Source organism: Danio rerio, chromosome 12 (assembly GCF_049306965.1).
Source record: "Danio rerio strain Tuebingen ecotype United States chromosome 12, GRCz12tu, whole genome shotgun sequence".
Lineage (NCBI taxonomy): Eukaryota > Metazoa > Chordata > Actinopteri > Cypriniformes > Danionidae > Danio > Danio rerio.
Window position 1 is genome coordinate 14,505,814 of NC_133187.1, and position 26,488 is coordinate 14,532,301.

Consider the following 26,488-nt stretch of genomic DNA (forward strand, 5'->3'; position numbering starts at 1 on the left):
GCTATATGACCTTACCCTGCTAAACTGCTTGACCCCCGTTAATTGCTGCTTGCAGCTATATTTATTATTATTATTATTCTGCCGAAGTCACTATTGCCCAGACCAAACCGTAAGGCCGAGAGAGCTGAAACTTGGCCAGATCGTAGTACCCCGGTACACTACATTCTCACAAAAGATCAGCCAAATCGGACCATAGGTGGCGCTATGGCGCCAAAAACCCACTTTTTGGACATTTTTGCCTGCTATACGTTCACCGTTTGTCGTAGACTCAAAAACTTTACATTTTTCCAATCCTTGGGTTAGCCCCAACAAAAGTGCACAGCTGAACTTTTTGCTCTACGACGCACCGTTTTCGCGCTACATCGCGATTTGTCTGAAACCTACTTTTGCGAACTAGTCCTAGGTTTTTCACTCAATCTAAACCAAACCAGCTCTCAAATGTTCTCTGGACACTGAATATCAATAATTATCAAAAAAAAGTTGACATTTTTATTCTCACTCGAAACAGTACACAACAATGTTTGACGCTAATTGAAGCTAAATGCTAATTGGAGCTATAACTTTTGAACGAAATGAGATATCATCACCAAACTTGGTACACACATGCATAAGCTCAATTTGAGGTGACACTGCAAAACCCGCAGACTTTGGCCACATGGTGGCGCTATAAAGCTAAAAAAACATAAAAATTACTCTAACCTTACAGCCGTTAGTCCGATCAGCTTGAAATTTGGCATGCAGTGTCTTTGACCAAGTTGTCATAACATACTATAAGGACATTGGGATATCTCAAAAAACATGACCGCCATTGGCCAATTAAAATTGAGCAGCCATTTAACAAGGTTAACGATGAGTGATCAAAACGAAACTCGCTGGGCATGTTCTACTTAAGGTCCTAGAGGTCTGTAAGAATTTTGAAAGAAATCGGCCACTAGGGGGCGATTTTACGTATTTTTAGTGAGTAATGGGTTGTGTATCACACAACCTTTTGCGCAACCACACAAAATACATATCACATGATAGGCCTGCTCATACCGAACAGTTTGACACTCAAACCACTGCTGTCACTTACACCGTTCGTAAAATATTCCTCAATATAGGAAAAACCTACTTTTGCAAACTAGTCCCTGGTTTTTCACTCAATCGCGACGAAACCAGTGTTGTTGGAATCTCTGGACTGTGTAGATCAATAATTATCAAAAAAAAGTTGAACTTTTCACTTTGGCTAGCTGTAACAGGCTAATTTACAAAAGAGGCGTGTCCACACGAACCTACATGCCTGTAAACCAATAAGAAAAACTCACAACATCACAGAAATTGGTGAACACATGTGGCATATCAACGAGATGAAACTTGCAAAATTTTGTGACGATCAAACCATAGGTGGCGCTATAATAGCAAAAATAGTCTTTAAATAATGCTAAATCGCTTAAAAATAAAGTAAATTTGCTTCATTTACATACTATTTCACAAAAAACAGTCAATCTAAATATCATATGATAGGTCTGCTCATACTGAACAGTTTGAGACTAAAACCACTGCTGTTACTCAAACTGTTCATTAAAAAACCATCAATATAAACAAAACCTACTTTTGCGAACTAGTCCCTGGTTTTTAACTCAATCGCAACGAAACCAGTGTTGTATGAACCTCTGGACTGAGTAGATCAATAATTATCAAAAAAAAGTTGAACTTTCCATTTTAGATAGCTGTAACAGGCTCATTTACAAAAGGGGCGTGTCTACACGAACCTACATGCCTGTAAACCAATAAGGAAAACCCAAAACAGCACAGAAATTGGTGAGCAGATGTGGCATATTAATGTAAATAAACATGCAAAATTTTGTGGAGATTGGGCAATAGGTGGCGCTATAATAGTGGAAATGGTTCTAAAAACATGCTAAAATGGCTTAAAAATGAAGTAAATGTGCTTCATTTACACACTTATCACTGAAATGATTTATAAATTTTTTTTTGTCCATCTTGGATGTTTAAAGGTCTCAAAAACACATTTTAAATATTCTATCATTTTAGCCACTATAACACAAACTTTTAACTGTCACCTACCATTTCTAACCACTAGATGTCACAACAAGACCACTTATTTATTGTTCAAAACATTTGCATACCTTTGTTGTTTTACATTTTTTGAGTTTAAAGTCAGGGAAATTGCATTTAGGATCATTTTGAATCATATTTTGACCTGATGTAAACACTGCTATACATTAAACATCTTATTTGGTCCCAGTTAACCTCTTCATAATAATTCTAATAGGTAAAACTGGTTCTATGATTAAACACCTTGTTTTAAAACATATGTAAAGAAAATCACAACTGTGGCAACTAGATGGCAGTAACAGACCACTTATTGTTTATTTTACTGCTCTATAGCAAAGAATATAATGTAATGTTATGTAATGCATTCTGAATCCCAAACTGACACAGCATGAACACAGTTAATCCATTTAAGATCAAATTTACTTAAAGCTTTTCACACTTTTTACTCTGTAGATTTTTAATTATTTTAATAAAATACAAATTTTTCATTTTATGCAGTTAGAACATGCTCAATTATAAAAGGGATATGTTTATGCACACCTAAATGGCTGTAATCACATAAATAAATTACACTGTGGCCACTAGATGGCAGTAGGAGATCACTAATAGCTTATTCACTGCTCTTTTGTCATTTTTATTAAGAAGAGCTAAAATAGCCATAACTCATGAAGGAATTAAAATATCTTCACCAAACTTGTTACACATATGCAAGAGGTCAGTCTAAGGTCATAGCATAAAACTCGTAGACAATGGCCACATGATGGCGCTATACATTGTAAAATCACTGTATCTGAGTAACCATTTATCTGATTAACTTAAAATTTGACATGTCGTGTCTTTGTCTAAGGTGCCATGACTCGATCTAAACATTATATCATAGGGCTGCTTATAATAGTCACTTTGACATAAAAGCGGTCACTCGAAATGTTCATTAAAAATTTGTCAATATGTAAAAACTGAAATTGCTTTTCTTTAGGCGTCCTAACTGCTATATGACCTTACCCTGCTAAACTGCTTGACCCCCGTTAATTGCTGCTTGCAGCTATATTTATTATTATTATTCTGCCGAAGTCACTATTGCCCAGGCCAAACCGTAAGTCCGAGAGAGCTGAAACTTGGTCAGATGGTAGTACTCCGGTACACTACATTCTCACCGAAGATCAGCCAAATCGGCCCATAGGTGGCGCTATTGCGCCAAAACCCATTATTTTGGCCGCCATTTGTACACCGTTTGTCGTAGACTCAAAAAAATTACATATTTGGAATCCTTGGGTCAGCCCGAACAAAAGTGGAGTGACCCAGATTTTCTCTACGGTGGACCGTTTTCCCGCTACATCGCGATTTGTCCGAAACCTACTTTTGCGAACTAGTCCTAGGTTTTTTGCCCAATCTGAACCAAACCAGCTCTGAAATGTTCTCTGGACACTAAATATCAATAATTATCAAAAAAAAGTTGAAATTTTTATTCTCGCACGAAACAGTACACAACAATGTTCGATGCTAATTGAAGCTAATTGCTAATTGTAGCTATAACTTTTGAAAGGAATGAGATATCATCACCAAACTTGGTACACATATGTGTAAGCTTAATTTGATGTAACAGTGCAAAACCTGTGGACTTTGGCCACATGGTGGCGCTATAAAGTTTAAAAAACATAAAAATTACTCTAACCTTACAACCATTACTCCAATCAGCTTGAAATTTGGCATGCAGTGTCTTTGACCAAGTTGTCATAACATACTATAAGGACATTGGCATATCTCAAAAAACATGGCCGCCATTAGCCAATAAAAATTGAGCAGCCATTTAACAAGGTTAACGATGAGTGATCGAAACGAAACTCGCTGGGCATGTTCGACTCACGGTCCTTGAGGTCTGTAAGAATTTTGAAAGAAATCGGCCACTAGGGGGCGATTTTACGTTTTTTTAGTGTGTAATGGGTTGTGTATCACACAACCTTTTGCGCAACCACACAAAATACATATCATATGATAGGCCTGCTCATACCGAACAGTTTGACACTCAAACCACTGCTGTCATTTACACCGTTCGTTAAATATTCATCAATATAGGAAAAACCTACTTTTGCGAACTAGTCCCTGGTTTTTAGTTAAATCGCGACGAAACCAGTGTTGTTAGAATCTCTGGACTGTGTAGGTCAATAATTATCAAAAAAAAGTTGAACTTTTCACTTTGGCTAGCTGTAACAGGCTAATTTACAAAAGGGGCGTATCCACACGAACCTACATGCCTGTAAACCAATGAGGAAAACTCAAAACATCACAGAAATTGGTGAGCACATGTGCCATATCAATGTGAAGAAACTTGCAAAATTTTGTGAAGATCAAACCATAGGTGGCGCTATAATAGCAAAAATAGTCTTTAAATAATGCTAAATCGCTTAAAAATAAAGTAAATTTGCTTCATTTACACACTATTTCACTAAAAACACTCAATCTATATATCATATGATAGGTCTGCTCATACTGAACAGTTTGAGACTAAAACCACTGCTGTTACTCAAACTGTTCATTAAAAAAACATCAATATAAACAAAACCTACTTTTGCGAACTAGTCCCTGGTTTTTAACTCAATCGCAACGAAACCAGTGTTGTATGAACCTCTGGACTGAGTAGATCAATAATTATCAAAAAAAAGTTGAACTTTCCATTTTAGATAGCTGTAACAGGCTCATTAACAAAAGGGGCGTGTCTACACGAACCTACATGCCTGTAAACCAATAAGGAAAACCCAAAACATCACATAAATTGGTGAGCAGATGTGGCATATCAATGTGAATAAACATGCAAAATCTTGTGGAGATTGGGCTATAGGTGGCGCTATAATAGTGGAAATGGTTCTAAAAACATGCTAAAATGGCTTAAAAATGAAGTAAATGTGCTTCATTTACACACTTATCACTGAAATGATTTATAAGTTTTGTTTTTTTTTTGTCCATCTTGGATGTTTAAAGGTCTCAAAAACACATATTTTCAATATTCTATCATTTTAGCCACTATAACACAGACTTTTAACTGTCACCTACCATTTCTAACCACTAGATGTCACAACAAGACCACTTATTTATTGTTCAAAACATTTGCATACCTTTGTTGTTTTACATTTTTTGAGTTTAAAGTCAGGAAAATTGCATTTAGGATCATTCTGAATCACATTTTGACCTGATGTAAACACTGTTATGCATTAAACATCTAATTTGGTCCCAGTTAACCTCTTCATAATAATTCTAATAGGTAAAACTGGTTCTATGATTAAACACCTTGTTTTAAAACATATGTAAAGAAAATCACAACTGTGGCTTCTAGATGGCAGTAACGGAGCACTTGATGTTTATTTTACTGCTCTATAACAAAGAATGTAATGTAATGTTATGTAATGCATTCTGAATCCCAAACTGACATGGCCTGAACACAGTTAATGCATTTAAGATCAAATTTAGTCAAAGCTTGTCACACTTTTTACTCTGTAGACTTTTAATTATTTTAATAAAATACAAATTTTTCATTTTATACAGTTAGAACATACTCAATTATAGAAGGGATATGTTTATGTACACCTAAATGGCTGTAATCACATAAATAAATTACACCGTGGCCACTAGATGGCAGTAGGAGATCACTAATAGCTTATTCACTGCTCTTTTGTCATTTTTATTAAGAAGAGCTAAAATAGCCATAACTCATGAAGGAATTAAAATATCTTCACCAAACTTGTTACACATATGCAAGAGGTCAGTCTAAGGTCATAGCATAAAACTCGTAGACAATGGCCACATGATGGCGCTATACATTGTAAAATCACTGTATCTGAGTAACCATTTATCTGATTAACTTACAATTTGACATGTCATGTCTTTGTCTAAGGTGCCATGACTCGATCTACACATTATATCATAGGGCTGCTTATACTGGTCACTTTGACATAAAAGCGGTCACTCAAAATGTTCATTAAAAATTTGCCAATATGTAAAAAACCGAAATAGTTTTTTGGAATGTTTAATCAAACATTTGTTAGCTCAATCTATAAACTTTAACACTCTAATCGTATATTTCGTTGTCGAATAAACTACTTAAAGGCGTCCTAACTGCTATATGACCTTACCCTGCTAAACTGCTTGACCCCCGTTAATTGCTGCTTGCAGCTATATTTAGGGGGTCAAGCGCGAAGCGCTGAAACCCTATTGTATTTGTTAAAGTTTTTATTATTATTATTATTATTCTGCCGAAGTCACTATTGCCCAGACCAAACCGTAAGTCCGAGAGAGCTGAAACTTGGCCAGATTGTAGTACTCCGGTACACTACATCCTCACCAAAGATCAGCCAAATCGGACCATAGGTGGCGCTATGGCGCCAAAAACCAATATTTTGGACATTTTTTACCGCTGTTCGTTCACCGTTTGTCGTAGACTCAAAAACTTTACATTTTTTGAATCCTTGGGTTAACCTGAACAAAAGTGTATAGCAGAAATTTTTGCTCTACGACGCACCGTTTTCCCGCTAGATCGCGATTTATCCGAAACCTACTTTTACGAACTTGTCCTAGGTTTTTCACTCAATCTAAACCAAAACAGCTCTCAAATGTTCTCTGGACACTGAATATCAATAATTATCAAAAAAAAGTTGACATTTTTATTCTCACTCGAAACAGTACACAACAATGTTCGACGCTAATTGAAGCTAAATGCTAATTGGAGCTATAACTTTTGAACGGAATGAGATATCATCACCAAACTTGGTACACACATGTATAAGCTCAATTTGAGGTGACAATGCAAAAACAGCGGACTTTGGCCACATGGTGGCGCTATAAAGCTTAAAAACCATAAAATGACCCTAACCTTACAACCGTTAGTCCGATCAGCTTGAAATTTGGCATGCAGTGTCTTTGACCAGTTTGCCATGACATATTATAAGGACAATGACACATCTCAAAAAACATGGCCGCCATTAGCCAATTAAAATTGTGCAGCCATTTAGCAAGGTTAACGATGAGCGATCGGAACGAAACTCGCTGGGTATGTTCGACTTATGGACCTAGAGGTCTGTAAGAATTTTGAAAGAAATCGGCCACTAGGGGGCGATTTTACACAATTTTAAGGTGTAATGGGTTGTGTATCACACAACTTTTTGCAAAACCACACAAAATACATATCATATGATAGGCCTGCTCATACCAAACAGTTTGACACTAAAACCACTGCTGTCAGTCACACCGTTCGTTAAATATGCATCAATATAGGAAAAACCTACTTTTGCGAACTAGTCCCTGGTTTTTCACTCAATCGCGACGAAACCAGTGTTGTTGGAATCTCTGGACTGTGTAGATCAATAATTATAAAAAAAAAGTTGAACTTTTCACTTTGGCTAGCTGTAACAGGCTAATTTACAAAAGGGGCGTGTCCACACGAACCTACATGCCTGTAAACCAATAAGGAAAACTCACAACATCACAGAAATTGGTGAGCCCATGTGCCATATCAATGAGAAGAAACTTGCAAAGTTTTGTGAAGATCAAACCATAGGTGGCGCTATAATAGCAAAAATAGTCTTAAAAACATGCCAAATGGCTTAAAAATAAAGTAAATGTGCTTCATTTAAACACTATTTCACAAAAACACTTAATCTACATATCAAATGATAGGTCTGCTCATACTGAACAGTTTGACACTAAACCCACTGCTGTCACTCACACCGATCATTAAAAAAACCATCAATATGTCCAAAACATACTTTTGCGAACTAGTCCCTGGTTTTTAGTTCAATCGCAACGAAACCAGTGTTGTATGAATCTCTGGACTGAGTAGATCAATAATTATCAAAAAAAAGTTGAACTTTCCATTTTAGATAGCTGTAACAGGCTTATTTACAAAAGGGGCGTGTCTACACGAACATACATGCCTGTAAACCAATAAGAAAAACCCAAAACATCACAGAAATTGATGAGCTCATGTGGCATATCAATGCGAATAAACATGCAAAATTTTGTGGTGATCAGGCAATAGGTGGCGCTATAATAATAGAAATGGTTCTAAAAACATCATAAAATGGCTTAAAAATGCAGTAAATGTGCTTCATTTACACACCTATCACTGAAATGATTTACAAGTTGTTGTTTTTTTGCCCATCTTGGATGTTAAAGGTCTCAAAAACACATATTTTCAGTATTCTATCATTTTAGCCACCATAACACAGACTTTTAACTGTCACCTACCATTTCTTACCACTAGATGTCACAACAAGACCACTTATTTATTGTTCAAAACATTTGCATACCTTTGTTGTTCTACATTTTTTTGAGTTTAAAGTCAAGAAAATTGCATTTAGGATCATTCTGAATCACATTTTGACCTGATATAAACACTGCTATGCATTAAACATCTAATTTGGTCACAGTTAACCTCTGTGTAATAATTCTTATAGGCTAAACTGGTTCTATAATTAAACACCTTGTTTTAAAACATGTGTAAAGAAAATCACAACTGTGGCTTCTAGATGGCAGTAACAGACCACTTATTGTTTATTTTACTGCTCTATAGCAAAGAATGTAATGTAATGTAATGTAATGCATTCTGAATCCCAAACTGACATGCCATGAACACAGTTAATGCATTTAAGATCAAATTTAGTCAAAGCTTGTCACACTTTTTACTCTGTAGATTTTTAATTATTTTAATAAAATACAAAATCTTCTTTTTATACAGTTAGAACATGCTCAATAATAGAAGGGATATGTTTATGCTCACCTAAATGGCTGTAATCACATAAATAAATTACACTGTGGCCACTAGATGGCAGTAGGAGATCACGAATAGCTTATTCACTGCTCTTTTGTCATTTTTATTAAGAAGAGCTAAAATAGCCATAACTCATGAAGGAATTAAAATATCTTCACCAAACTTGTTACACATATGCAAGAGGTCAGTCTAAGGTCATAGGATGAAACACATAGACATTGGCCACATGCTGGCGCTGTACATTGTAAAATCACTGTATCTGAGTAACCATTTATCTGATTAACTTAAAATTTGACATGTCGTGTCTTTGTCTAAGGTGCCATGACTCGATCTACACATTATATCATAGGGCTGCTTATACTGGTCACTTTGACATAAAAGCGGTCACTCGAAATGTTCATAAGAAATTTGTCAATATGTAAAAACTGATGTTTCATTTCTGGAGTGTTTAATCAAACGTTTGTTAGCTCAATCTATAAACTCTAACACTCTAATCGTATATTTCGTTGTCGAATAAACTACTTAAAGGCATCCTAACTGCTATATGACCTTACCCTGCTAAACTGCTTGACCCCCGTTAATTGCTGCTTGCAGCTATATTTATTATTATTATTATTATTATTCTGCCGAAGTCACTATTGCCCAGACCAAACCGTAAGGCCGAGAGAGCTGAAACTTGGCCAGATGGTAGTACTCCGGTACACTACGTTCTGGCCAAAGATCAGCCAAATCAGACCATAGGTGGCGCTATGGTGCCAAAAAAACACTTTTTGGACATTTTTGGCCGCTATACGTTCACCGTTTGTCGTAGACTCAAAAACTTTACATTTTTTGAATCCTTGGGTTAACCTGAACAAAAGTGTATAGCAGAACTTTTTTCTCTACGACGCACCGTTTCCCCGCTACATCGCCATTTGTCCGAAACCTACTTTTGCGAACTAGTCCTAGGTTTTTCACTCAATCTAAACCAAACCAGCTCTCAAATGTTCTCTGGACACTGAATATCAATAATTATCAAAAAAAAGTTGACATTTTTATTCTCACTTGAAACAGTACACAACAATGTTCGATGCTAATTGAAGCTAAATGCTAAGTGGAGCTATAACTTTTGAACGGAATGAGATATCATCACCAAACTTGGTACACACATGCATAAGCTCAATTTGATGTGACAGTGCTAAAACAGCATACTTTGGCCACATGGTGGCGCTATAAAGCTTAAAAACCATAAAATGACCCTAACCTTACAACCGTTAGTCCGATCAGCTTGAAATTTGGCATGCAGTGTCTTTGACCAGTTTGCCATGACATATTATAAGGACAATGACACATCTCAAAAAACATGGCCGCCATTAGCCAATTAAAATTGTGCAGCCATTTAGCAAGGTTAACGATGAGCGATCGGAACGAAACTCGCTGGGTATGTTCGACTTATGGACCTAGAGGACTGTAAGAATTTTGAAAGAAATCGGCCACTAGGGGGCGATTTTACGCAATTTTAAGGTGTAATGGGTTGTGTATCACACAACCTTTTGCAAAACCACACAAAATACATATCATATGATAGGCCTGCTCATACCGAACAGTTTGACACTAAAACCACTGCTGTCAGTCACACCGTTCGTTAAATATGCATCAATATAGGAAAAACCTACTTTTGCGAACTAGTCCCTGGTTTTTAGTTCAATCGCAACAAAACGAGTGTTGTTAGAATCTCTGGACTGTGTAGATGAATAATTATCAAAAAAAAGTTGAACTTTTCACTTTGGCTAGCTGTAACAGGCTAATTTACAAAAGGGGCGTGTCCACACGAACCTACATGCCTGTAAACCAATAAGGAAAACTCACAACATCACAGAAATTGGTGAGCACATGTGCCATATCATTGAGAAGAAACTTGCAAAATTTTGTGAAGATCAAACCATAGATGGCGCTATAATAGCAAAAATAGTCTTAAAAACATGCCAAATGGCTTAAAAATAAAGTAAATGTGCTTCATTTAAACACTATTTCACAAAAACACTTAATCTACATATCAAATGATAGGTCTGCTCATACTGAACAGTTTGACACTAAACCCACTGCTGTCACTCAAACTGTTCATTAAAAAACCATCAATATGTACAAAACATACTTTTGCGAACTAGTCCCTGATTTTTAGTTAAATCGCAACGAAACCAGTGTTAAATGAACCTCTGGACTGAGTAGATCAATAATTATCAAAAAAAAGTTGAACTTTCCATTTTAGATAGCTGTAACAGGCTTATTTTCAAAAGGGGCGTGTCTACACGAACCTACATGCCTGTAAACCAATAAGGAAAACCCAAAACATCACAGAAATTGATGAGCTCATGTGCCATATAAATGTGAAAAAACATGCAAAATTTTGTGGTGATCGGGCAATAGGTGGCGCTATAATGATAGAAATGGTTCTAAAAACATCATAAAATGGCTTAAAAATGCAGTAAATGTGCTTCATTTACACACCTATCACTGAAATGATTTACAAGTTGTTGTTTTTTTGCCCATCTTGGATGTTTAAAGGTCTCAAAAACACATATTTTCAGTATTCTATCATTTTTGCCACTATAACACAGACTTTTAACTGTCACCTACCATTTCTAACCACTAGATGTCACAACAAGACCACTTATTTATTGTTCATAATATTTGCATACCTTTGTTGTTCTACATTTTTTTGAGTTTAAAGTCAGGGAAATTGCATTTAGGATCATTCTGAATCACATTTTGACCTGATTTAAACACTGCTATGCATTAAACATCTAATTTGGACACAGTTAACCTCTGTGTAATAATTCTTATAGGCTAAACTGGTTCTATAATTAAACACCTTGTTTTAAAACATATGTAAAGAAAATCACAACTGTGGCAACTAGATGGCAGTAACAGACCACTTATTGTTGATTTTACTGCTCTATAGCAAATAATGTAATGTAATGTTATGTAATGCATTCTGAATCCCAAATTGACATGAACTGAACACAGTTAATGCATTTAAGATTAAATTTTGTCAAAGCTTGTCACACCTTTTACTCTGTAGATTTTTAAATTCTTTTAATAAAACACAAAATTATTAGTTTATATAGTGATATAGTTTTGTCATTTTCATTTCAAGAAGAGCTAAAATAGCCATAACTCATGAATGGATTGAAATATCTACATCAAACTTGTTACACATATGCAAGAGGTTAATCAGAGGTCATAGCATGAAATTCGTAGACATTGGCCACATGGTGGTGCTATACATTGTAAAATCACTGTATCTGAGTAACCATTTATCTGATTAACTTAAAATTTGACATGCCGTGTCTTTGTCTAAGGTGCCATGACTCGATCTACACATTATATCATAGGGCTGCTTATACTGGTCACTTTGACATAAAAGCGGTCACTCGAATTGTTCATTAAAAATTTGTCAATATGTAAAAATCGAAGTTGCTTCTCTGGAGTGTTTAATCAAACATTTGTTAGCTCAATCTATAAACTCTAACACTCTAATCGTATATTTCGTTGTCGAATAAACTACTTACAGGCGTCCTAACTGCTATATGACCTTATCCTGCTAAACAGCTTGACCCCCGTTAATTGCTGCTTGCAGCTATATTTCAAATTGTTTTCATATTTATGCCACAACTATGTACAAACACAATATGTACTAAATACACAGAACATACAGCTAGCAAATTCTAATTTTTATTGTGATGTTGATTTCAGTAAAAAGTGTTCTCATGTTTTTAAAATGCGATGTAAAAAATGTAGCTCTGTTTTAAACAGGTAAGGACATCCCAGGTTCAGCTGTGTTGGTGTTTGACATCCACGTGATAGACTTCCACAACATCAAAGATCCTGTACAGGTGGATGTTTTGCATCGATCTGAGGCTTGTAACGAAAGCAGCGAAGTGAATGACTTTATTCAGTACCACTACAATTGCTCATTGTTAGATGGCACGCTTCTCTTTTCATCGTGAGTTTCTTCATCGTTTGTCTAAGAGAATGTTAACCATTTTGTGATTTGGCTCTCATTAGTCATTATTTAACTCTGATCATTATAGACATGACTATGAGACGCCACAGAATGTGCTTCTTGGAGGAGATAAAATAATTGATGGCCTGGATGAGGCGCTTAGGAATATGTGTGTAGGAGAGAGACGAACAGTAATCGTACCACCACATCTTGGACATGGAGAGAAAGGAGGTATGTCTTGTCTTGTGTTTGTGTGTTCATCCTTTTGGCTTGGATAATGGACCAATACTGTACCTGTACCTATTTGGCCAATCAAAAACAAAAAGTAATTACATTGTAAGTTTAATTCGAAGTAAAATTATGAGAATTCTGTACATAATTTACAATTTTAGCACTAAATTAGAAGCCCCAGATTTACTCCATTGTTTGGTCTGTTATGAGGATAACTAAATAGACATTTACAAGATTATTTTAAAATGCAGTTTTAAAAAATGCTAACAGTTGCATTTTTATAATACTATAAGTGTGTTCCTTCATGTGATTTTTTTGTACATACACTACCTGACAAAAGTCTTGTCGCCTATCCAGGGTTTTAAAGAGCCCATATTATGGGTTTTTGAAAATTCCCCTCCATGTAGTGTGTAACACAGCTCTAAGTGAAGTGAAGTATCCTGCTAAGGCTTAAATCTGTTAGTGTACAGTGTTTAAAACTGTTGATTCATCTATAAAAGAGTCGACTCATAGTGCTTTAAACGAGTCGCCTTGATACCGATTCATTAGGTGTTTCGCCATGACGTACGAACGAAACCAAGTTATTCACGTGCACGCGCAAACCCGGGAGATTTCAAACCTGAGGCCCCGCCCTCTGACGCAGAAACCCAGACACACACACACACACACACACACACAAACATGCCGGTCGATTGAAGTCACACTGCAGATGGATATATTGAGTCTCTACCCAAAGATGAAACCTCAGCATTATAGCCAAGCAGTTGGAAACTACTGGAAACTTCTGGAAACTACATGCTACAAAGAATACGTCATCAGCGTTTGTTAAAGGAAGGATCAGTAAAGAGTAACTTACTGATGGACGTCAGGATGGATTTTTCTTCCTCCATTTCTCAAGTGTAAGTACGTGCGATTAAAGTTGCCTCGTTGACTCCAGCTTGCAAATGTATTTAGTTGTGATTTGTTACTTGTAACCGCGTATACTTTATCAGGTTAACTGGCTATATTCTCTTATCGCGTGCAAAGTCACGTTAAAAACGCGACGCGTGCTGCTTTGTTAACAGAGCTCCGTGGACGAGACGAAGAGTAGTGTGTGTGTCTGTGTGTGTGTGTGCGCGCGCGCGCGCTGTCGTCCGGAGGTGTGTGTGTGTGTGCGTGCGTTGTTGTCCGGAGCAGGGTTAAGTGCGCGCGCGTGTGTGTGTGTGCGTGCGCGTGTGTGCGTGCGCGTGTGTGTGCGTGTGTGTGCGTGTGTGTGCGTGTGTGTGCGTGTGTGTGTGCGTGTGTGTGTGCGTGTGTGTGTGCGTGTGTGTGTGCGTGTGTGTGTGTGTGTGTGTGTGTGTGTGTGTGTCTGTGAAAAGAGCAGAGTGAGAAGCTAGGAGATCTCCTCAACTGTTTTTGGAGTTTTTGCTCAATAAAATAGTTAGTCGTCTGAATTTTCAAGTCCATAGTCTGTATTTACATTGACCCACTGGCAGCTAAAATCCACGCCTACACTATCGAGCGTGTATGAACTGTGATTACTTTTATATTGCTGATTAGCTGTTTGGCATTTCACTCTCTGACTGAAGGCAGTCGACCAATCGCAACAGACTGTCATTGGTCCAATCAGCGCAGATTAGCTTCGCGTTAAGGAGGGGTTTGGGAACAAATGAATCACTGGACGATTCATACACTAGTCGCTAGGATAATTAGGTAAAAATAAATGCAGATTATAAGACCACGAAAGTGTTTTTTGACCTTGCTTGCATATTAAACTGTTGTTGGAGACCCTTACAACCAAGATATGACCCTATTTCATGTATAATATGGGCTCTTTAAGAACAACAAATAATAACTTGATTTCTAGTTGATCATTTGGTATCAGAAGTGGCTTATATGAAAGGCAAACGCCTCTAGATTATGTTTATTTCATCAAAACATAATATGATCATGCCTTGATTTTTAATTGTTTAATTAGGATAGTAAGGTCTGACTTTGCTTAGACAAAAGTCTTGTCACTTAACAGAAATAATGTACAATATGGAATATAAAGTCATGGTGCAGTGGAAAAATAATTAATATTGTGTATGACTCCCGTAAGCTTGGAGGACTGCATCCATACATTTCTGCAATGACTTAAATAATTTATTAATCAAGTCATCTGGAATGGCAAAGAAAGCGTTCTTGCAGGACTCCCAGAGATCATCAAGATTTTTTTGGATTCATCTCCCCCTCCATCTTACCCTAGACATGCCCAATAATGTTTATGTCTGGTGACTGGGCTGGCCAATCCTGGAGCACCTTAAGCTTCTTTGCTTTCAGGAACTTTGAATGTGGAGGCTGAAGAATAATGCTGCAATCACACCAGATGCGGAAGAGCGTCAAGCCCGAGTTATTTACAATTTAAGTCATGCAAAGCTGCGAATAGAAATCCTGCTGCGGGATATCCATGAATGAGGCGGTGCAAATAAAGCGATTTGCATGAATAAAGCGGTGTGAGTTGAGCATTTTGCACGATTTATGCTAGTATTATCAAGTACGAAAATCTGAACTTCAGCACATTGGCGAATGAAGCGAGTAAACTCAATGTTCACGCATCTAAGCACAAATAGCGTGCACAGAGCATTAGAAGGAGCACTATTCTGCTGAAGAATTTGGCCTCTTTTTTTGTTTTGCAATGCAATGGGCAGCACAAATGTCTTGATACCTCTGGCTGTTGATGTTGCCATCCACTCTGCAGATCTCTCACATGCCCCCATACTGAATGTAACTCCAAACCATGATTTTTCCTTCACCAGACTGAATTTTCTGAGAATCTTGGGTTTGTCATGTTCCAATAGGTCTTCTGCTGTATTTGTGATGATTGGGATGCAGTTCAACAGAGGTTCATCTGAAAAATCTACCTTCTGCGACTTTTCCAAATGATTAACTAGAAGTCAAGTTATTTTTTGTTGCTCTTACAACTGGGATACACAACAATACTTTTGAAGTGAGCAGACTAAACATGAAGTGTTTCCATACTAGCAAACAAAATAACTTTTCATAAAATACATAATGTTTTATTGTTTGTAAATATATAATGTTTGTATTGACAGCCCAAAAATAAAACATGTCACTGTTTTTACACTTCCATAATCTTGCTAGCAGGTCCTCAACCCAACCATACATCTGCAATTTACAACAACCTTAACCTTCCACATAAACAACTATATAACAAAAACTCTGTGAAATATCTTTATGGCATCTTACTTTAACCATAGGTGTAGCTTGACAATTGAGCATGGAGGTCAGAACGAAAACTGAAATAATTACCCCAATAATCCTAAATTTAGCACATTTTCATTTATTAATTTTCAACCGCTTATTCAGGGCTGGGTCGTGTGGGCAGCAGTCTTAGGAGAGAACCCCCGACTTTCCTCCCCCCAGACACTTCTTCCAGCTCCTCCTCCTTGACTTCTTCCACCAGCCGAGAGACATAGTCCCTCCAGCGTGTCCTGGGTCTTCCCTGAGGCCTCCTCCTGGTGCGACATGTCTGGAACACCTCCCTAGGTTGGCGTCCAGGAGGCATCCGAAACAGATGCCAAAGCCACCTTAGCTGACTTCTCTCGGGTGACAGAGCTCCTCACCCTATCTATAAGGGTGCGCCCCTGCCACCCTGCTAAGGAAACTCATTTTGGCCGCTTGTCTTTAAGATCTTGTCCTTTCGGTCATGACCCAAAACTCAAGACAATAGGTGAGAGTAGGAACATAGATTGACCAGTAAATCAAGAGCTTTGTCTTTCGCTTCAGCTCCCTCTTTACCACAACGGACTGATACCTTGACTGAATTACTGCTACCGCTGCACCAATCCGCCTGTCAATTTTAAGTTCCATCCTTCCCTCACTCGTGAACGAAACCTCAAGATACTTGAACTCCTCCACCTGGGGTAAGGAGTTTCCTCTAACTTGGAGATGACAAGCCACCTTTTTTGGTGGAACACTATGGCAACGTCACACTCAGCAGAAAACCGCCTCAGAGCAGACTGAAGATCCATGATCCAGAACAACATCATCTGCGAATAACAGATGAGATCCTGTGGTCTCCGAACCGGACCACCTCCAGCCCAGAGCTGCGCTTTAAAAATTCTGTCCTTAAAAATTATGAACAGAATTGGTGACAAAGGGCAGCCCTGCCAAAGCCCAACATGCACTGGAAACAAGTTTGACTTATTGCCGACAATGCAAACCAAACTCCTATCCTGTTCATACAAGGACGAGACAGACCTTAACAGAGCACCTTTGACCCCAAACTCCCAGAGCACCCTCCACAGAATGCCACGAGGGACACATTTTAATAGGAAAAATAAAACAATATTCTTCAAATGTTAGAGAAATGAATTAAATAATATAAATAAAAGTATAATGCATGTTTTGTTGTTGTTGTTGTTGTTGTTGACGTACCTTGGTTCACTCTTGATATAGCCTACATCTTGAGTAACGTTTACAGCAGTATGTAGTCAAGTCTGACTAAGTTATTCTGATTTAGTAAATTTTATTCAACCAGCAAGCTTTTTTTTGAGAAGTGTTTCTACAGGTGGTTTGTCAAGCCCACTCACCTGTGTGAAGTACACCTCATAAATTTACAATGTTGTTTTTTTAAATGTTAGGTGATCTTAAGAGTGTTGGTGCAAATGTGCAAAATGGGGCAAGTGTGGGTTAAAAAGACCGAGAGATAAATTACTGTGTTTTTGACAGATGGTTTGTCAAACTCAATTACCTGTGCGAGAAATGCATTATGTTTTGAGGCTGGCTTGTGGTGTAATGGAGGGTAAAGATCCAGCAAGGAACATTGTATAAAAAGGTTTATATATATAGATTATAGCATCTCGATTATGGTACCACAAGGCGGCGCACATTTACCGACTGGAGGCTCCAGGATGGGATGTAGACCTTCAGGAGCAGGTGGAGGTAAGCGGGGGCAGTACCAGTGGCTGTTCTGCAAGCAAACATCAGTGATTTGAACTTGACTTGGCCTTGACTGGTAACCAATGTATAGAGATATAGAGAGGTTTTGCATGGGCTCTCTTGGGCTCATTGAAAACCAGGTGAGCGGCAGTGTAAGGATGCAAGATGTGAGTCCAGCTAGAAGTACATCAAAGTTGTCCGGCCTTGAAATGACAAAAGCTTGGATCAAAAGTATGATCTGTTAAAAAAGGTCTGATTCTTTTTTTTTTTTAATTGAAAATTGCTAACCTGCGTGATTGAGCTTTGTTAGCAATTTACTCTTTGATGGACTGGAGGTCATCCAGGATTACCCCAAGATTCCTTACTAAATTACATGGGGTAATAGTAGATGATCCCAGTTGGATTGACAAATTGTGTTGAATGTGTGGAGATGAGGAAGAGGTGGAAGAGGTGGTTCAGAGCGCAGTTCGGTTAGGATTAGGCACAGTACGCTTGTAGTGTAAGTGCAACGCGCACCCGAGTATGAAACTAAAGATGCAACATCACTTGTAAGGGACTGTTTTTAATGGATTTGTTATTCATTCTTACTTTTTAATGAACACAAACTGTCATAGTTTTGTTGTGGTGGATCTGTTCAACAAAACATTTTAATATGTGTCACTTCATCCCAAACAACTTAAAATAATATAAAACGATATAACTAAAGATATTTCCACTGTACTGAGTGATAGCTCTTCTCTTCCTAACTGAACAGTCGCATCATCGATGATGTAGGCATGCTTGGGCTCGGAATGTAAGAATACAGCACATTCCAGCCATCAGAGTGGGGTTCCAGTGATTCCAGAGGGTGGACGGTAGAATCTGGTGATTCACTGTATCAAAGCATTGGTGCAGTAAAAACAGAATGGAATTTAGAACCTGCTTTGGAAATCTGCAAGGCTTCAGTGACTGAGAGTAGGGCAGTCTCATTGGAATGCCCACATTTGAAGCCTGGTTGGTTAGCATCCAGTGGGTTATTTGTTAAAAATGTGGAAATTTGGTTGAAACCCATTCACGTGTTTTGACAATAAAAGGAAGGAGAGAGACTGGTCTGTAACCACTAAGGTTTTTTAAGTGTTGATGTGTTTTAGTGCTGGCACTATTGCCGGGGAAATGTGCTGCAGGATGTGTATGGGGATTAGGTTCAAAGGGCAGGTTGGGGCACAGTGGAGAAGTCTGGATTCTTCTTCCTCAGAAAAATAGGAGAATGTGAGAGTTAATTTCCTTCAGAGGCTGTTATTTAATGGACATTTAGGTTGGACATGGTGGGTAACAGACTGCTAATTTGAGTTTGTGTGTGCGTGCGTGCATGCTTGTGTGAAAAAGCTGATGCTGATAAGGAGGTGGTGGAGGAGGAGACAGCAGAGTATTAAATGTCCTGATTGGTTTGTGCGTGTCTGGCTGAATGGAGTTGGGAGGCTAATGATACAAGCTGGGCTTGATATCTGCTAAGGGTCCGTGGGGGCTTTTGATTTGCACCATGTTCTCTCTGTTGCCTTGAGTGCTGTCGTATAATCTCTTAGAACTGTAATGTCTTGTGTAGATAAGGTCGAGTTGATTGCCAGATTTATGTGGGTATGTGGCGGTGAGCTGGTTCAAGTTGAGTAATGTAATGAGTTAGTGGAAATCTGTAGCATATGGTTTGTCTAAATGAAAGTCACCTAATAGTACAAACAGGCTATCATTCTTGGGGAATGAAGACAGCAACCCATGTAACTCTTCAATAAATGCACCCAACTGACCAGGAGGACAGTAAATGACCAAAATATGAAATGTAGCAGAAGTGAAAGAGACTGGATGGTATCAAAACAGGAATTATTGGTAAAGTCCGCAAATTTGGAGTATTTACAATCATTTGAAATGAGAAAGCCAGTCACTTCTAGTGCTGAAGATCTTTGCTCGAACCTGACGGGACCCAATGGGTTCGGCTTCAATTTGTATCATTTTAGACTGGGTCGGGCCAGGCTTGGGCGGTAAATGAACAGTCATGTGATGCATTTCAATTACAGTGAGAAAGTAATCAAATCCGACATCAACCCATCCCTGCAAAGGTGAATGATGACGGAGAAGTCAAAAAGAGTGAATTTTGACTGCGGTCAGGCCAGTCACCAGTTCAAAAAGAACGGTCATTGTAGCCGCCATTGTATTTAGGGGTCGCTCATGCACTGCATATTATGGTAGAGAGCTAAACAGCAATGTACAGCAAGCTGACAGGGAAGATGACGAGGTCAATCGCTACATTGAAACTGCTGTCATGAAAAATGAAATTGATGTTCTTGGCTGGTGAAAGATGAACAAACAATCCTAACCAAAACATGCTAAATTAGCCTGAACAGTATGCATCCCGGCAAGTAGCAGCAGCAGTGAAAGGGTGTTCAGTGCTCCTCAGTAAGTGCAGGACTACGCTAAATCCATCTACAGTGGATTCATTAATGTTCCTCCCCAAACACAAAGCCTAATCTTGATGAGTAACGGATTTTCTAATAAATTACAACTAAATATTAAATAAACCATCAAATTTAAATATAGACAGTATATAGGCTTATTTTGGCATTATTATTTTATTATTAAGCTTCACTGTCTCAAGCTCTACTAATCGGTGCTAAACTCTTTTGATAAACTAATTTCTTAACAAAGCCTCCAGCTCACAGAATCAGTGAATGAGTGAGAATGGCTACTATTTTCAAATCAGAAATACTTTCCTCTGACACACAGTTTAAACTTAAATTGCTTAATTTACCTGAAGTCCAGGTACCGTTGGAGTTTAATGCAACAATTACTTTTAAATTTAAATAGGTGAACAAATAATCCTTTCTAAATAATTTAAATGCGAAAACATTTTCACTGAACTGATTAATTAAATCTTTCCTATTAACAAACTTAAGTGTAAAAAAGCTTTCACTTAACAACTGATGAAATATTCATTTCTGACTAGCGAACGTAAATGCAAAAACTGATGAAATTATTTCCGAATAGCAAAACAAAACCCAAGCAAACACACGCTTATTATAAAAAAACACTCACACGATGTACCGCCATTCTTTACTCAATGCTGAGATTGCTTTAACTGTATTCTTGTCAACCGAATGTCTAATAAATGAGCATGTTTATTTTGTATTTTCTTATTTTTCTAGCTGGTATTGTTCCTGGAAGTGCAGTGCTGCGCTTTGAACTGGAGTTGTTGTCTCTGCAAAAGGGGGTTCCTGAAGGATACCTGTTCATTTGGCTCCAAGATAGTCCAGTTCAGCCATTCGAGGCTCTAGACATCAACAAGGACCATCAGGTCCCATTAGATGAGGTCAGTTTACAAAATTTTATCTTTTCAGCAAGTCTTCCTAACATACAGTATTTATTAATTTATGATCTTGAAAATTATGGTGCAGAACAAAACATGAAACCAATACATGCATAATTGTAGTTTGGTATGTATAAAAACATACAGTAATGTGAAGAAAGTATTCGCCCCCTTACTTTTATTTATATTTATTTATTTGCATTTTTGTCAAACTTCAATGTTTCAGATCATCAAACAAATGTGAATATTATTAGTAAGAGAACACAAATAAATACACAATGCAGTTTTTAAATGAAGTTTTTATTAAGAGAAAACAAAATACAAAAATACATAGCCCTGTGAAAAGTCTCAACTCGTGTCAACAAATTATTTACAAATGTGACCAAAATTACCTGAAGATTGTAGCTACAACTCCAAGAGGTCACAAAAGACAACATCATCCAAAGAACTGCAGGCCTTACTTGCTTCAGTTAAAGTGAGTGTTTATGACTCCACCATAAGAAAGAGTCTGTGTAAAAATAGTTTGCATGTCAGAGTTCCAAGATGAAAACCTCTGCTGAGAAAAAAAGAATAAAGGCTTATCTCAGTTTTGCCAGAAAACATGTTGATGATGAGCAAGACTTTTGGGAAAATACTCTACTTGGAAAGTGTGTGTGCCATTATGTATGGTGTAAAAGTAACACCGCGTTTAAAAAAAAGATCATGATGCCAATAAAATGTGTTATTGGTAGTGTAATGGTCTGGGACTGTTTTGCTACTTCAATACCTGGATGACTTGCTATGATAAATGGTACCATGAATTTTGCTGAGTACCCAAATATCCTAAAGGAGAACATCCAATGCAAAGTCCACTTCTGAATGGCTGGAGAAAAACAAAATAAAGACTTTGGTGTGGACTAGTCAAAGTCCTTATCTGAATCCAATTTAGATGCTGTGGCATGACCTTAAAAAGGCTCATGCTCAAACCTTCCAAATTAATACCATAAGACTTAGACACCATTGTTTCCTCCATATCATGTAAACTCCATAAGTGTAAAACCCTGGTGTAAAAAAGGCCACTCAAGGAACACAAAGCAGACATGACACACTGGCCATGCGCTGATCATTGGCATGTCATTCATCCGGACCTGACAAAAGCTGTGTGATCAGGAAAGCACAAACTTATATGTAGCTCTCGGATAATTAATATGCACACCTCAGGCTGCATTTGATAAGCCACATTTCCAAGTGAGACAACAATGATCATCACTATGTATGTGGGACTTTTATTTTGAAAACAGGATGCTTAGAAACGTTTTTATGCATTACTGAGCAACACAAAGCATGTTCAAACTGATTTACAGGTTATACATTTATACAATGTAAATACATAACATCACTTGGGAAATATTTGCAAACGATTAAACGTTTCAAAGAACTGTGGATTGACCTAATTTTTTAAGCATTTAATAGCGCCTAATAAGAATTATACTAATAAAATTAATTAATGAAAAATTTGTTCAAGTTTTAAAAGTACCATTCTTTTTTTACTACAAGGATGTAAATGCATGTAAGTAAACATGTATTAGATCACAATACTTTATTAGAATGGTGTAGGCAGGGCCTACTTTTGTTGCCAATACAACATTAATTCGTCTTTGGGAATGACCAATACAGTCCTGCACAGTAGCCAAAGGGATTTTGAGTCATTCCTTTTTACAGAATAGTGGCCAGGTCACTACATGATTCTAGGTGGTATGCTGAGATTACCTTGGATAACTTCCTGTCTTGGTCACAGATGTGCCAGGGAGATTCGCACCAACAGTTTGTCCTGTTTTGAACTCTGCAATGCACACAACACTAAGAGTGACATATCAATGTTTTAAGCAATGCTGTGCTATTATGCTGATAAGTAAACATTCACACCCTGCTCTTATTGGTGTAATGTGCAATTAATAAAGATTGGACATTAGGCTGGTCAAAATTAGCCAAGAAACACTAAATTAGCCGGCGTTTCAGTTTCATTGTCCAACCCCTGTACTTCCTTTGTCTGTTCAGCGTACATCATGCTGTGTGTGTGTGTGTTTCTGTCTTTCTGTCTGTCTGTTAGAGCTGGAGTGGAGTGGAGCTCATTAATATTCACAATTGATCCAAATATGGTCAATTATGGACCTTCTGATTATAGGTGTATTTTTATGAAGGAATGTATGAGCATATAAAAACCGTTTCTGGAGGTTTTTTGAACTTGCCTAAACCATATACTGTACCTACTATTCACCATTTAACTTATTAAACCAATGCAGTACATGCCACTTTTAACGATTCTCTAAAACTGCTTTTAATATTACACAACAGAGCGCTACTGCCTTCTTCTGTAAAAATTTCTGAAAAATTCAGTTTTTTTTTTTTTTTTTTAATTAACTTCATTCATTTTCATCCAAATAAAGAAAGAAATGTATATCTTCAATGACAAAGGGTGAGTAAATTATCAGGAAATGTTAATTCTGGAGCTAATTCTTTAAAGTTATAGTCCACCAAAAATATTTATTTTCCCAATTGTTTTCACCAAGGTTTGATGTACACGACTTTAGGCCAATTAATTTAGAGATTAATTAGAGATTATTAGAGCATTTAATAGTCCATATTAAGAAACAAAAAAAAAAAAACTATACATGTCTGTTAGTCTGTCAGTCTGTGTGTGTGTGCGTGTGTGTGTGCGTGTGCGCGCATTAGATGGAGAACGTTTTTTCCAAAACCAAAATTTCTTTTTGTCTGAATAAATGTCAGGGCGCCATGGTGGTGCAGGGGGTAGCACAATCACCTTACAGCAAGTTTAGGTGCTCCCGTCTAAATCTGCCGTAGTGTATGTGTGTGAATGTGAGAGTGTATGGGTGTTACCTAGTGAAGGGTTGCAGCTGGTCATTCGCTGCATAAAACATAAGCTGGATAAGTTGGTGGGTGATTCCGCTGTGGCGACTCCTGATTAATAAAGGAAGTTAACCCGAAAAGAAAATAAATTAATAAATGTCACAAATATCTATGATGGCCTGGGTGTGAGTAAATAATGATGCATTTTTCTTTTTTATTTTAAGGTGAACTAAATGCTTTAAAGCAATGATTCAGTTTTTATACTTTATTTCCTGTTGTGTCTCTCCAGTTTTCACAGTTCATCAAACAGCAAGTATCAGAAGGGAAAGGTCGCCTTAAACCAGTTCGAGATCCAGATAGTGTCATAAGGGACATGTTCAAGAACCAAGATAGAAATGCTGATGGCCTGATCACAGCGGATGAGCTAAAACTAAAAGTGGATGAAGATTCAGAGAAAACGCGCCATGAAGAACTTTGAAATATTTTCATGTAAGAATAAAAGCAAGAGACTCACAATGCTGAGGCTAAAGGAATGGACTAACATGTTTTCTAGTATTAAAATTGAACATTTCAGGTCATGTATTTTTATCATTTCAGATGTCCAAATGTATTTGCGCAACTGAATAAATTTTTTCAAACTTAAGTAGTTGCAAACAATGTTTGAAATGAAACTATCACTACAAAAAATGTGTGTTTTGTCCAATTTTAATACATTAAATATTGGCCAAATATTCACAGACATATTTTAATTTTTGATTGAGATAAATTGTACTTGGATATTTAAGTATTTAAGTGAACTTGGGAGAAAGTCTCTTTATGCAAAACACAATCCATAGCATAACTTTTATAGTATAGTCAACTTTTTGTGCACTTGGAATGCACTATTGCTAAACCTAAAAGTATGCTTTTAGATTTTAAAAAGTGGATGAACGTAGTCCCAATAAGATACAGTTTACTTCATTTTGTAACTATTTTTAGTGGTTTTTATGAATAATGGATTTGTTCATTCTAATTATAATGTTCTTCTGTGATATGTAAAAACATAATTTTCATCCTAATTGCATTGTTCATTGAAAAATCCAATATTTTGTTTTACCTGAGATTTTCATACAAACTACTAGGGGGTAAAATTGCATTTTTTTTTCATAGACATTAAATAACGTTAAACTAAATTTTTTTCGGTAACCGTAGCTATAGTGACCAACAGCTTTACTTAAAGCACTCAACATAATTCAGTGCACCCCAGAAAATAAATATTTTTATCAATTTCTAAGTGAATATAGGCAATGTATTTTGCTACATTTAAACAAAACAGATTTATTTAACAGACATTTATTACAGTAATATTTTAGTCAACAAACCTATTTAGAAGTTGAAAGACAATACACACAGAAAAATGGTTCAATGTTGTGCCAAAGAAAGTACTAACCCTTGTCACTAAGGCTATACCTTTTTATGGAACAGAATTGTACCATTGCAGGTTGTACCTAAAAGAACATGATTTGTTCCATGGGAAACCAAAATGTACCCTTAGTTTTTAAGACCTGCACATACAATATTGTACAAATTTAATCCATAAAGGCACCACCACAGTGACCAGACTTAGTGTCAAATGTCTTTTTTCAAGAACGATTTAAAACCATTTTGCTATATCCAAAATGTGCCAATTTATTTTCAGTAAATATAAAACATCAAATACATTTTAAACAATGTTTTTTTTTTTAAGTTTCTTTTTGTGTAAATGCACCTTTTCCATTTACAGTAAATAAAATACTCTTAATTTTAAAATACTCTTAACACAAATCAAAAGATCATTTTTTTAAATAAACATTTCACTACACTAAACTCAAAAATGTTAGAGAAATACATTCTCCCATGTACAATATAAAACAGTTTTTCACACAATACCTTTATAATCACTTAAAAGTTTAATTAATTTACTTGATTTTAAAATAGAAATGTAATTATGCAAAAGTACTGTAATGAGATAAGCACAATGATTGATTAGCTTTACAATACTATAATGTATGCATGAACACTTTGCACATGCAGGACTTTTGCCAGCTCCAGAAGGTGCGGTTATCAACAATGAAAATGTATTTATCAAAAAATGCTTACCAAATGTTTTAATAGAAATGCCTTAATTGTTTAGTTTACAATACCTTTAGTTTTGTTATGCCAGTTTTTTTTAATATAGAACTTAATTATTATGTTTATGAGTTTCTTTAAATGTGCATTTAAATGATGATTCATGGATTAATATGGGAATTATTTATAAAATCACTTTGCCTTTCCAGGAATATTTATTTTCATAGCTATTGTAATAGAGTTGTCCAACACTTATGTACCTTTT

The 26,488-nt window shown here is 36.8% G+C and overlaps 2 protein-coding genes across 7 annotated transcripts in view; one reads left to right on the plus strand and one right to left on the minus strand.

Moving 5' to 3' along the window:
• fkbp10b (FKBP prolyl isomerase 10b) overlaps positions 1-24,774 on the plus strand; it is a 70,759-nt gene extending 45,985 nt beyond the window's left edge. For 3 of the 6 annotated variants that reach the window (XM_073917420.1, XM_073917421.1, XM_073917417.1), the window contains exons 7-8: positions 21,128-21,291; positions 24,425-24,774. In XM_073917420.1, the coding sequence (XP_073773521.1) occupies positions 21,128-21,291; positions 24,425-24,613 (353 nt within the window). In that variant the 3' untranslated portion in view covers positions 24,614-24,774. Of the gene's footprint in view, positions 1-12,610; positions 12,801-12,888; positions 13,032-21,127; positions 21,292-24,424 lie in introns of all 6 variants that reach the window. The other 3 variants (XM_073917419.1, XM_073917418.1, NM_001128666.1) reach the window with 2 other exon arrangements.
• Positions 1-26,488, minus strand: part of aclyb (ATP citrate lyase b) — a 157,850-nt gene that overhangs the window by 11,959 nt on the left and 119,403 nt on the right. The gene's annotated exons all lie outside the window — the stretch shown is intronic.